General features: G+C 29.2%; 1 protein-coding gene across 11 annotated transcripts in view; it reads left to right on the top strand.

Moving 5' to 3' along the window:
- LOC106682411 (serine/threonine-protein kinase MARK2) overlaps positions 1–14,593 on the top strand; it is a 308,181-nt gene that overhangs the window by 84,321 nt on the left and 209,267 nt on the right. For 8 of the 11 annotated variants that reach the window (XR_010844374.1, XM_014423235.3, XM_014423234.3 and 5 more), the window contains exon 2: positions 9,539–10,265. The exons of the other annotated variants lie outside the window; for them this stretch is intronic. Coding sequence is in view for 7 of the 8 variants with exons in the window: in XM_014423235.3 (XP_014278721.2) it covers positions 9,539–10,265 (727 nt within the window). In the remaining variant the exon portion in view is untranslated. The remainder of the gene's footprint in view (positions 1–9,538; positions 10,266–14,593) is intronic. 11 annotated transcript variants of the gene reach the window in all.

Raw genomic sequence — 14,593 nt, 5'->3', positions numbered from 1 at the left:
TTGCTTTTTTTTTTATTTTATTTTTAATAAATGCGGGAAATAAAAATAAATTATGTCCTCAGAATAGGCATTTCTTGCTTGCATTTTACGTTTAAAAATCTAGAAATGATGTGGATTCTATGTCTGTTCGTATGTAGGCAAATTTATAATTTAGTTAAATTTTTCTACATAGATTTTTTTCATATTTCCTCCACTACTTTCTCTTATGCAAACGTGTTTTGTTTCTCTCTGTCTTTTTTTCCCCCTTTTTTTCCCTCCTCGCCACACCTATATTTTTGTAACGGCTCGTCCGATTTGGCCCAATTTTAGAGAATAGTTAGGAATTGGTGCAAAGAGTGTATAGAGCCAATTCTATCAGATTTCGTCTACTGCTTATGTTTACACGTTCGGAACCAAAAAAAATTATAAAAGTTTTCATGAAATGAACAATTTCTAAGAGAAATAATTTTCGGAGAAGAAAATAAATTTAAAAAAGAAATAAAACAGTGAGGAAGCTACCTCTACTTACGTACTTGAAAAACTTTTTTTTTTTCTAAATTATTATTTGTGGGATATTTTATAATTTCAATAAAACCTTTCGCTACATAATATTATTAAATATAATCATTAAACAATGAAAAATTTATTAAGATTAATGGGCACTTATTTCTATCAAATTATTATAAATGTGTCAAATCCTGTTTTAATTACAATTAAAAAGGATTAATATAATAAAATTAGTCGATAACTACTGCATTTTGCCTCTTGAAATACCATTTTAAGGATAATGGGCACGTCTTCGTAATGTCAGACTTGCAGATAGCATCATTTCCATTCGTCAGAGATGTTGTAATGAATGATTTGAGGTAATTGAGGATGAACGCATAGCTTATGTTTAAGGTGGAAATGTTGAGTTTGCCTCCAGATTTAGTTGCGATTCTTTAGTGAATTTGTCCCTGACCGTTTTCATGATTTAGAATGGCTCTTGAGGAATCTCCTATATTCTTTGAGAGAGAATACTCTTAATCAAATTTCTTTCAAAATCTGATATAAAATATTTCACAGGTCCAAAAAGAAATTAACTTGATTTGGTACTTATAAAGAAACTAGAATGGTTTTTAAGCGGAACCCTAGCACTTCTTGATTTAGCCATAAGATATAAGTTAATTACATCGAATTTATTCCACACAACATTTCTCTTACAAGTCTTGTACAAAGCACGACGATATTTCTGGAAATAAACAAATTTTATAAAATTCTATCAGGTTCAAAGTTGATAACATTTGAAAACATTGCGAAAAATATCGTTTAAAGTTTGAAATACAATTATAATTTTACATGTGCAAACTTTTTTTGGTGAAACAATTTCTTTCTGTCATAAATTAAAACTTGACGTATAGAATCTCTGGCTTAAAATCGATGTTGACCAGTTTTAGACTTTGTGTTCATTAATATTTTATTTATTATGACTAGCTTTAATATAGTATTTAAAAAAAAAAAATTAATTTTGTATGTAAAGCCACAAAAAAAAAAAAAAAGACTTATACTAATAACAATTATTTCGAGTTGTAGTATTTATGAAAACATATAATTTTAATAATGTAACTGTGGTGTAGTTTTATTTTAACAATGTGATCCTTCATTATTGTGATTGATGTTTAATATTAATTTTTTTAATTTTATTTCAAATTTAATTATTTATTCTCCTAGGTCTAGATAATTGGAAAGTAACTGAATGAAACTCTATCGCCCTCCCCAATCAATGACCACAGACATCACCATAACCGTTATGTAGTACATCCGCGACCACCTCCCACGAACGGCCCGGAGTACCAATCAGGTCTGACGACCACAGAGGCGCGCTATTCAAACGAGACGAGGTGGGCACGTGGGCAGGAATCGTTCTGGGGAGCATCGCAGCTCATCCTAGCGGCATGCACGGGAACCACAATTTTATCTCAGTTCTCGTTTTTACCGTCATTAGCGTTGCAGTTTCTTAGCTTAAATTTTTTATCTATACGATTTGAATTAACTGAATTTCATTTCATCCCCTTATATAAAGGAATTTTCGTTTAGGGATATTAATTTCCTTTATAGGAACTCTTTAATTAAATAATTAATGTTAATACTAATATATAATAGATTAGACCGTTTTTTTAAGTTATTTGTGAACTTCTCAACCGATTAACAAATTTTATGTACATGACTATCATGGTTTTTGAATTGTTTTGTTAAAAAATTAAAATGAGCCATATAAATGTAATATTTAAGCTGTTTGAATTTTTTCCTTTGAATAATACACCAAAGGAACTACCAGTCCGGTTTGTATAATTATTTTTGCGTTAGATTAACATTGAGGAAGGGTTTGGCTTTAAAACAGCGCTATGACTAAAAGAAGAAACAGCAGTAATCATGAATTATCAATTAATTATAATTAATTCAACTTCACACTCCTGAAAGGAAATTCACTACCAAACCTTCATTAGGTTAATTTGCCAGGTTTAATTTTAGAAAAAAAAATCTGCAGAAAAGAAATATAATTGAACAACAACTTGATATAACATGTTCAATTCCTTTATGGTTCAACGTTTATTTTTTATTGTAATTGCCATTTTTCTGTTCATTGATAATGTTCTTTTTTATAACTGGTAGAATTTAGCAGTTTTAAATTCTTCTCCTTGTGCTTATTTGTTTTTTAAAACGTTTTGATGTCCTTGCGAGATATTCTCATGCAGTACGGCCTTGATCGAGTATGGTTGTTGGCCTTATCATGTATTATGATCCTGGAATTCATCTTTAAGAATTATTATTATTTACAATCATTCTTGGTAACGCTCAAGTACTTTAGTTATATGCTTTTGTATTGTATTAGGATCTTATTCATACCATATATAGAAACATTGTATTGTGTTTTTTAAAATTATCTTTGTACACCAATGTCTCAATTTCGGCACTCAGCGTAAAATTATCATTATTTTCACTTAGTTCCTTAGCCAGTATTAAAATTTATTCTCTCTGAAATCTGTATGTACCAATGAATTTTGGACTAGTTTAACGTTTTGAAAATTCTTATCAAAGATAAACGAGTACTTACTATGAACGGGATTAAAATATAGATTTTGCTTTTGTTTTGCTTAGGTTTCGATGTATAAGTTCATTCGAGGAAGGGTCAATAAGGGTCCGGGTGGCGGTCAATAAAGGTTTCAACATAGTAACAAAATACTATTTATTGTTATTATTTTGAAACCTTTATTGAGAGCCACCTGGACTATCTTCCTCCAATCTACTTCATACGGTCAACTATCTTTTTTCAATATAAATACATTCTTCAAGACTACGGTATAATAAAGTAGATTATGAATGGATAGGTACCTTAAATTGGTTTTCCAAAAATGTTTAGGAAAGGGGGTAAATTTCAGGGAATATTCAAAAGGCCTACTATAAGTACTATTGAAATTGTTGGAAATGTGTTAGATTTTACATCTCTCAATAAGTTGTAACTTCTCCGGATGAGAGGTTGTTAAGAAAATCGGTAATTGGTGATTTTTTTATTAGACGAGATATCTGCTATGCAATCCATGGTTCACTTCACCGCATTATTATTACATAATATACATACTAATAATACATAAATACGAATAAGAGTATAAGATTTTAAATTTTTTTGTATTAAATGGGTTTAACATTGTCTACTCCCAAGAGAACTTGGTGAGAGCTGTGATTTCTATAGTCCTTGTGGCCTTGAACAGTGGGTCATTAAACTCTTCAGGTCGCATTACCCGTGATGACCCCTACTTGTAACTATCCCTTTTGTTAACTCCAATGTTGCTCAGCAAAAATGTTAGGTGAAGTTAATTTATATAAACTTAAGAAATTATACATTAAAAAAAATAAATTAAAAAATACCGGTTTTTCATTCACACTAACATTTCTAACATGATTTTACCTCATTACGTTAGTGATAAAACGCTACACACATTTACTCGGGAAGAAGCTCACATTCACACCTCATTCAAAAGGTTTTACTGCACTCTAAGGATATCTCAGTAAGCTTATTGCAAACTTTGTGATAACGGGCGTCTAAGTTTACTTGAAGAAGTCCTTAAATGGAACTAATTAGGGATCTATTTGTGTAAAATATTGTCATCCAATTTCAAATGAAGATTATTACCAATGCTTGCTTTACTCCTGTATACCTGTCATGTTAGTTATATTTTATTGTGGGCGTATAAAATTGTTATCTATTATCATTTATTATTATGTTAATCAACTAGAATCTGTGTTAGCTGATATGATTTAATAAAGTTTTAATTTTTTATTATTATGGCTCACTATAAAAAAAAAAATTGTTTTCATTATCTTTCTTTTTGCGTTTTGTCTTATTTGGAGTTAACCTTATTTACAATTCGGTGTGTTAGGATTTTAATGTTTTTATATATTTCCGTTCTTGATGTTCTGAGAAACCCTTTCACCATTTATTAATGCTTCTAGTTTTTTGTGTTTGTTTTTGAAGTTAGTTAATTTTTCTCACTCTTGCACGCTCAACAATTGTGGAAATTATTATCGTGTTGTACTCGTTCGCCCTTCGGCCCTATCGGCTTTCAATAGTTTTAGGCGCAGACATTGTAATAATGGCTACATAATATCCGATCTTTATGGCTTGCGAAATACCTCTTTCATGGATGTTTATGTATTTTATTTCTCTTACGAATATTTTTATTCAATTTTCTGTAAATTAATACGAGAATACTTAGTTTAGCGTTACTAGTTATCCATTTAAATCATTGTATCAATAAGCGTGCTAAAGAATTTGTGAAGATTAAAAAGTCCCATGGACAATAGGGCTTAGAATGCCAGTAAAACAGAGCAGAAGGGTCGGTCGGATACAATAGGTATCGTCATTAGAAAAATAGGTCCGGACTGGTCCCTTTGTTTTGAGAGGAGTGCTTCAGTGCAAAAATGTTCTAGTTTTTTTTTTTTTTTTTTTGTTCATTACTGTTAGTTGTTCCCATAAATTAATTTGTATTTTTAATTAGTTCAGAAGTATTAATTATTACATTTAATCATTATATTTAGGTGTACTTTTTTTAAATATTCTGGATTTTTTCTTTTTATTTATATATAATTGGAATAAATATTACTTCTCCAATATATAAAAAAGATTTTAGTTATCACCGTGTACTATTTTATTTTACATATAAGGTGGAATAATAATAATGATGGGAAATTAATTTGAAATTTATTATTTTCCTGCTTATAGGATATTACAAAAATAATACAGCCCGAACTAAAAAAAAAACAAAAACAGGCGGACAGATGCTGTCCTCTAGTACAGTACAATAAAATCATGATTCCGAAATAAGTAAATATCTTTTTTAATATGAATTCTCATTATTTCAGTGCAATATATATTCAATTATTTATATGTTATTGAATGAAATTGGTTTAAAAAAAAAAAGTTTTCTTTCAATTTTGATTAATGGTATTATATTTTCTCTTAATCTTAAGATGAAGAGTGTATTAGGTATCAGTATCTGGATAAATCAAACTGTTAATTAATACTTATTTAACAGCAACGACTTTGATTTTTGTATTAAGGAACTTTCATTCGTTGTACCAGTGGTACTCTGCTGCATTGCGGGTTGCCTATCAGTGCGCTTTAAGGATTAGGTTTACATGGATACTTACCATTTACTGTATTTCTGTATAGCTTATGGTTGTTAGATTAATAATGACATTATTTAATGTATTAATTTATATGTGTAATAAGCTTTTACACAAATATGTTCTATTAGGGAAATACGATTTATTTATTTTATGACCTTTCTATCTCATTGTTTTAATTATTTTTATGTTGTTTAAATTTCTCAGACATGTGTTTTTGCATGTATGTTATTAGCTCTGTGTTTTTCTTTTGTAATTTTGCTTGGTGTTTTATTGGTGTGTTGCTGTGTGGTTATGCTTACATTACTCAATAATTTTGAGATTTAAATATGTATCGATTGTCAATGGAACTAATCACCAAGAATTTCAGCAAAAATAAAAATATTAGTACATAACATATTTTTCTTTTTGTCACCATACTAGTCAAACTAATTGCTAATTATATATAAGAATAAAAAATAATTACCTTTTTTGTTTTCTTTTTTTTCTATAGTATATAATTCATCCACTGGATATGATTCTTTTATTAGATATGACTTGTAACTAACTGTGTAGAACTGCTTTATATGAGCGAAATAGGGACTGTATGTGGTTGGATGTTGGGAGATGGAACTCAGTAACGTGAGTTCGTTACCTTTCATCTTCTGGAACTAATTAACTTGGAGTCAATTTTACCAGGTGTCGCTCCCATCATCCCGTGGTAATGAAACAGTTTAAATTGTCAATTCGAAAGAACGTTAGACAGGCAATTCTGTGTGAAGTTTTAGATGATATTGTAACTTATTATGGTGAAATTTTGTACTTGTAAAATTTCATGAATATTGATTATTAAATAAGTTACTATAGACAATCTTAACGTTTCGTTAAAAATAAATAAAGTAAACGTTTGATGCTCATTTAATATTGTTTTTTTTTTTTTTGTAAATTATTTTTTCTTTAGCTTACTTTCAGCAGCTAGACTTAATTCCCTAAATTAGTTAATATTTTAAAAATTGCTTAAAAGAGTGTTGCAAAGAGTTTCTATGCACATTTGAAATTTCGTTAATTGTTAATATATTTATTATTTTCATATTTTATTTAACAAAACAAAGTTTTAAATTGAATTATCTAAAGTTATTATAATTGTGGGCATGCGGATATCTTACAATATTTTAAATACAAAAATAAATAAAATCTACTCTTTGGTTAGTTGAAAAAAAAAAAATTGTTTTCGTTAGTTCTCATTTTCTCTTTTTTGTTACTATAATCATCTGACTCTCTCTCTCCCTTTATATATAACAAAAATGATAAAAAACGTAATAAAATAACTTTTTTTATATATATATCTTCCATTTGTGTATTCATTCATTCAGAAAAAAATATATATACATGGACATTGATGAAAACAAATAAAAATTATACTAACTCAAATTATCCTTAAAATAAAATATTTCTCTCCAAATACAAATAAAAACCAGTATTAATATGTAACAGCTTATGTTTGGTTTCGATTTACTCCTAAGTTGTCCAATGGATCATGCATAGATTGCCTGTATCTCCATTTTGTACTGTTTTCTCTTAACTCTTGGCATTATTCCAAATTCTGAAATAATAGCTACATATTCCTTAAATTTCATAGGAAATTAAGTTGAACATTAGTTTTTACAATTGAAGAAATTTTAATAGGATTTGAAATTGTTAGAGTGATAGCCATTATATTATTGTTTAATTTTTGGTGGTATTTAAGAAATAAATGATTTATATAGTATTTTTGATTTTAGGTTGGACTTGGTAACACCTTCCTACATTTCTATAAATGTATTTATTTTGTTCGGCTATTCTTATGTATCAGAGTAAATCTAAAAGCTTAATTTTTTTCCTGTCAACATTGATGATCACAATTTTTTCTTGTGAGGAAAATGTAGAATTTTCGGTGTACTAAATTTCAAGGTCTACTTCATCCTATCTACGAATACGAATTTGTGATAACCATGATTTCAGTGATGAGGTTAATATGTTTCAAAAATATTAAAAAGTTTTTGACGATAAAAATAATAATAATAATAAATTATTTCTAAAGGAAAATAAATGTTTTTCAGAGGCCTTTAAGCCGTTTGAACATTCTAGTATGTTACCTTTCATTTGCCTGTTTACGGAGTTTCTATTCATGTAGCAGATAAAAAAGTGAGATAATTGGGTTAAAGCACATGTGAATTTATAACTGTCAGTGCATGTAATTATTAATGATTAAGTAATATTAACCATGTTGTTTATGGATGGAAATTATTAATTATTTACCATTGATTAAATTACTTATATTTACTATTTGTTTTAATTGTTGTAATAGTATGATAATATGATAAATATAACCGAATGCAATAATATGAAATTCAAATATTAAGGGAATAGAGGGAGAAAATGATACTTTTTCCATTTAAAATCATGTATACATTATTAATAGGCCAGCAATATTGTATGTCTTCAATTTTATACCATTAATCTTATTTGTGAAAATGAAATTACTATTTATCAGTGGTTGGTTTAGATCTCCATTTGGAATTTATTTACTTAATCAATGTAGGTCAATTGGGCGCCAAATTGATGTTTACTTTACACCTTTAACGGATACAAATGCTAACACACATTACTCCTTTTTTTATTTTAAATCACATGTTACATAAATATATTCCCATTTGATTAATTCTGACTGAAAAATGTTGTAGTAGTTTTGTATATATCAATCCGTACTATTTTTGCTTTGACTAGTGTTTCTTTGTTTTTGTAATATCTATTCATCATTCATTATATATATCTATTCATTTGCGGTTTGCTCCATATTTTCTTTTTCTTTTTTTTTTTGTTACTATTCTGATAGGATTTGACTAAACCGTTTGAATTATATTGTTTTTTAATCATTACTATTTTTTATCGCTATTGCTTCATTTTCAAACCACTGATTGTTTAAAAATTAACATACTACCTTTTAGATGATTTTCCACTGAATAAAAATTAAATACTTATGTAATTAAATGTCTCTAAACATTTATGTTTTTATCTCTGATTTTGTTTGTTATAGAAAAAAATATCTGTTGCTTCTTGTATAAAAAATTATTTTTAGTAATCATTTACCTTGATGCTAAAACTTACTTTTAGATAGATATTTAGTTGATTGGGTGACTCCTCGCTAGCAAAATAGTTTTGTTTTATTTTCAAACTGAATTTTTCATTTTCAAGTTACTAATTAGGGCAAACTTTCTTCTTTCAACAAAATTGTTCCTGAAAAATATTTACTACTATTTGATGTACTGTTTGCTTCTAGTATATTGAATTTACATAATGGCTTAGGTATCCGTCCAATCGAGTTATTTTATAACAAAACTTTATTATAATATTTGATGAACTGTGAAATGTATTTGAACTTTATGTGCGTATTTGTAGTATGCAATATTTTTATTATTAAGGTCCGGTACTGTATTCTCCAAATACTACAGTACTGTAAGATACATTTATAGTTATCATAAACTTTTTTTTATGATAACTAATCATCTTGGTAAAACTGATAAAAAATATCAGAAATGTTTCAAAGACCATTCAAACTTTATGTTGATAAATGAGTTAAGGTATTTTTTATTATTCATAAAATGTAATATAAATTTATTATTCATGGATAAAATTTGAGATATTATTCGCTGTTGTCCCCTTATTCTCTCGTCAATTCGAATATTTCCTTTGTTTTTGTTGTGTTTAATTGTGTGTTTGAGTTTGTTCATTTTGTTCATCAAATCAACGATGGTAATGCATGCAAATGTGTGTACGTAATGGTGAGGAACTTGTATGGCGGGTGGAGCCGCGGCGATGGTGGGGGGACCCCCTCCACGTTGAGTACCCCGTGCCAAGGCTCAGTCTGGTGACACAGGTGCCATGTGATGGAGGAAAGTAGGACGTCCCCGCGGCTGATCGGGATATCGAGCCCGAAGACGTGGGATGAATGGATCAAGAAGGAGCCTCAGACATTGGAAGCAGTTGCAGCACAGGAGGAGAAGGAGGAAGTTGTTACTGTTGAAAAGATCGAAATCGAACAGCCGGTTGCCGATGTCCAGCATCAGAGTCTCAATACGATCCTTGAAGAAGACGAAGATGTCAGACCCAGTAGTCTTAAGACCTCATCGGTCAAAATCAAACTCGGAGAAGAAGAATCGCCTAAAGTCAAAATAAAGAGTACAAGATTTCAAGTGATACCCACAGTAGATGTATGGGAACCGAAATCGACAACAGAGAGTAGTGACGAAGTTGTCGTTGGCGATCCGATGAGAATGATTGAATCACGTTTAAACGAACTGACGATGGTCGAGTCGCAACTGAAGAAGTTAAAGGGTGGCTCAGAGGTCCTGAAGATGCGTCCACTTAAACTGGATCTGGACGAAACAAAACCCGGGTCTAAAAGTAAGCTTGGCTGGCTGTCGATATTCAAGAAGAAGGCAGTAACTCCACCTCCACAACCCACGCAGCCCCAGCAGCAACCACAGCAGCAGAGGAAACCTGTCAACAGGGCGAGCTCCGGCCGCGGGGCCTCCAGGGCGGCAGCCACGGTACCCAAGAGGCACCACACCTTCGCTGCGCAGGCACCGAGGATAATCGTCCAGGTAATGTAGTTTAGAGTTGAGTAGTGTAGCTTTATAGTTGGCTAGCTTTTGTACGTATGAACTCTCTCCATCATCTTCTCATTGTGGTATTTATGAATAGGATCGACAATAAGAAAGCATTTTACATTCATGGATATATCTATGGTGGAATAACACTGCCATTCTGTTTAAAGGGACTTCTTCTGGGTCAAATTATGCCGGACAAATCAGGTTATTATTAAAATAACTCTAGTGAATGATCTAGATAACTCTAGATCTGAGTAATAGAAAGAGGGGGGGGGGTTGTTATTCAAGCATTGCCAAGGTAGGAGAGTTGAGTACGTTTTGTCTCCACCTTTTTTCGATAATTTTTTATTAATAATTGCAAGTATTTTTTATTAGGAAGAGGTATTGATTTGGCTTAGCCTATTTTGACACGTGTTATCATTCAATAACATCACGTTTTATGAAAATTGAAAGTAATAAATTAAATTGAAGACTAATTTAACCTTGTAACTCATTTTTTGTGTTAGATTTATCGCTAACTAGTGCTCGTGGAGGGATTTACCTTTGGTTACCATGATTTTGAGGTCTGTTTCTTTCGTTGATAGGAAATATTTTATGTTGTATTTGTATTTTATATGGTGAAAAATGTATTTCTTACTCATCATAACAAAAACAAAATATAAAATAAATAAAACTTTCAATACATAAATTTCGATAACCTTCTTTTTGAATAACTTTAAGAAAAAATATATTAATATTTACTAGGCTGGTGCGCCAGTTAGGCGTTGCCAAAAGTCGTTTATCATTTGTTCTTAGCACCTTGGTATTCGAGCAGGAAGTTGGATATTTTTATTTTATCTATTTTTCGTCTACAATTAATTTTTTTGAGATAGAACAAGTATGTACATTTGTGTATAGATATATTTGTGATTATTTATTAGGATTATTTCAAACGTGTATTTAAAAATAAAACTCAAGAAAGCCATAAGTTATTGATATGTGCATTGCTATTCAATCCTACTAGAACAAATAAAATTGTATTTTGAAATAATTATTTTATACTGTTTGAACTATTTAAGGATATGTCCTAATATTTATGAACGCTGAAGAATTATATATCTTTTTTAGTTGCTTCAAAAGTGTGTATACTACTCCGTATTTTATTACCTGGTATTGTTAAACCGTCCTTGAACACCTAATAGCCGAGTTAAATATAACTGGAATGGAAACGAGTAAATAACCTTCTAATTATTTGATCTTCCTTTTTTTTCCCATCCCTAATATCTTAGGAGTCTTTGAACCTAAGCAGATTGTAGATTAAACATTTTTTATGCTAATGTTTGTCCTGATTACATTTACATAGTTTTGTATAACACTTGCACGTTTATGAATATGTTATGTAAAAAAAGTTTTTTTTTTCTTCACGTTTATTTGTGTATTAACAACGTTTCGGCTGTTGAATTTATCTTCAGATACATCATCTAAATGAACTTATAATATATTATGATACATCACATTTTCAAAAATATCAGGGTTGATCAAAAATTTTTTTTACGTAATTAATGTTATTATGTGCATAAACCAAAATAAAATTTGCGATGCATTAGATAGATAAAGATAATTTTAAATCATTTATCGAGTTAAAATGGCATTTTTAAGATTTAATTCGTTTTACTGAAATTGTAATATGTAAATAGAATTTATATATACTGAACATATCTAATAGACATTAGATTTAAGATGCACATTAATAAAATAAATTATGTTAATGTAAATACAAACACAAACGTAAAATGCTGTTATTTTTTATTAATTGCAGTGTTGTGCAAAACATTCTCTGTTACTATAATTGGGATATTGTTTATGTACTTCTGTCCAACAATGTTTTATAACATCTTTTGAGACCTTTTGGATGACATAACTGTAGATCACCTAAACCGTTGTTAATTAGCAATTCAATGTGGTGAACTAAAAACAATCCAAATTAATTTAATTAACAAATATAATACCCCTTCACCTTAGATAACCTAAAAGTTTATTTTAATGAACAAATAAATATGAACATGAATAAATGTGAAACCCAAAAACTTCGTATTGAAATAATATTGAATAAAATGTGTATCATTATTAAGTAAAATTTAGGATTTCTACGATGTTAGGATTATTTTATAATTCTTTTGACCTGTTACATGAATGCCTTCTCAAAATTTCGTTTTTGACGTATTTGAAACTTTGAAACTAGGTTTATAAATATATGTGTTGATTTCAATAAGCTGCTTTTGTGTTGATTTTATGGAAGATGTTTTTAATAAATAAATAAATAAATGGACTAGGAACTTTATGATCAGAATTTCACGAGGAATAAAATGATTTCAAAGTCGTACAAAATAGACTTGAAATTATTGTTTATTAAGGTAAGGATACTTTTTATGCATACAACTTAATACACTATAAATAATAGTGCTATATAATTTTATAGCTGCTTAAATACTCCTACGGGTTATAGTCATCTCATCATTAAACCAAGAAAAATTTGTTGAAGTTTTTATGTTTACCGTTTGTGGGGCATTTTTACCGGTCGTTAATGGTTATTGCCTGTAAAAAGAGTTCATTGCCTTCCTAAGGGGTGGTATTATTTTATAAACAACTAGGAATATTCCGATTCCATTGAAGAGTTTAAAGAGGGCGGACAGTTAAATTATAACAGTGGAATTTGAACGTCCTTTTACAATCTTATCTGTATTTATTCATTCGACGAAACGTGCTCTGATTACGGCAATACGGTTAGTGCGTTTTGAATTGCTTTAATAAAGGTTTTGTCAATTTTAGATAACATTATTAATTATGGCTATGTAATTAAGTTATTTGCTCGGTTTTTGAATCCTGACGTTTTAAGTACTTAAAAAAAAAATTAAATTTATCGCAACTTTTTAGAACTTTTTACCATGAGTTAACATGATCACTCTAGAGTTTTTGTTATCTAATTATTACTTACCGTACCGATAAATTGTAGACTTTATTCATTATTAATTATTTTGGACTTACTCTTGTAGGAGAAAAAAATGAATCATTAAAAAAAAAAAATAAAGATCCCGAAATAGTGTCTAGTGATTCCTGAGATACATTTTTCCCAAAATAGATTCACATCTGACTTTTTTCGTTATTTTATTTGTGAAATGTTAGTTTTTTAAAAATTGTATCTAGGGAACTATTTAACGTAATTATGGCTCATATTTAAACAGATTTACTCTACTTTAAATGATATTTAATTAGGTAGTTTTAAACAACATATGGAGCTCTACAAGAATTTTGTTTTTAACGTTTTGAAATATCCGCCATTTTTTTTAGTCTCTCTAACAATACTTCACTCATCAATTTTGACTAGTTTTCATTAAAGTAATAAAATATTGGTATGAAGTAACTGACAATACAATAACTGCAATGCATTACAAAGATATTTTTCATTCTCGATAGCTCAGCGTTAATTGTTGTAATATATTATATAGGTGAATTTACCAATTGTTTTTAAAGTTGTAATTTGGCATTAAATGACATGGAGAATTGAATAGACATAAAATTTTCATATTCTGCAATTTTTGTCAAGTTAATAAAACAATAGAAGCATTGTACAGAAAAAAGGTATGTCGAAGATTAACCAAGTCTTAAAATGTAAGCCCAAGATTTTAAAAGGCTGTACAAAAAATAATTTAGCCTAATGCGAAATGAACATAACTTTTTTTTTGCAAGTTGAGAGTTTTTAAAGTTGTATTCTATTCGCATATGAAAGTAACGTAAAAGTTATTTCACGACCTTGTCGTGACCTTATCTTCAAGTTTCTAATCTCACGATACTGTCTAGTTCCTTTTTGGAAAATTGTTTTATTCGAAACAAAACTAATTTATTCACCCTAATTTTAGATCTGATTTCATTAATATTTTGTACTCATAAAAGGAAATAAACGCGAAACAATTTTATGGAACTTAATTTTGCGTTTTACTTTCATTAGTATCGAAATAAGTTATATTTTGAAATATTAGAGGGATCGAAACAAATAAAATCATAAATCCTTCATTATTTACCTCGCTTAGACGTTTTTAGAAATTAAAACCAGCCTCTGTAGTTAATTTCTTGTTGGTAATGGATTTTTCCATTCGTATTCTCTTATAGTTACGTAAGGTATTTCCACTCATCACTCCTCGTCACCTTGATTTTTTTTCTTAATAGAATGATATTAATTATATTTTAAAACAAATTTAAATCAATTAATTTGGACAACATTAAGTTTAACTGAATAATTATTCTAATTATATTATTTCAATTTCTTGAGAGAAGGTAATTATTTA

This window comes from Halyomorpha halys, unplaced genomic scaffold (assembly GCF_000696795.3).
Source record: "Halyomorpha halys isolate HHAL.00 unplaced genomic scaffold, Hhal_1.1 Scaffold412.1, whole genome shotgun sequence".
NCBI lineage: Eukaryota > Metazoa > Arthropoda > Insecta > Hemiptera > Pentatomidae > Halyomorpha > Halyomorpha halys.
The sequence above is the reverse complement of the archived record's forward strand: the minus strand, read 5'-3'. Positions and strand labels throughout refer to the sequence as shown.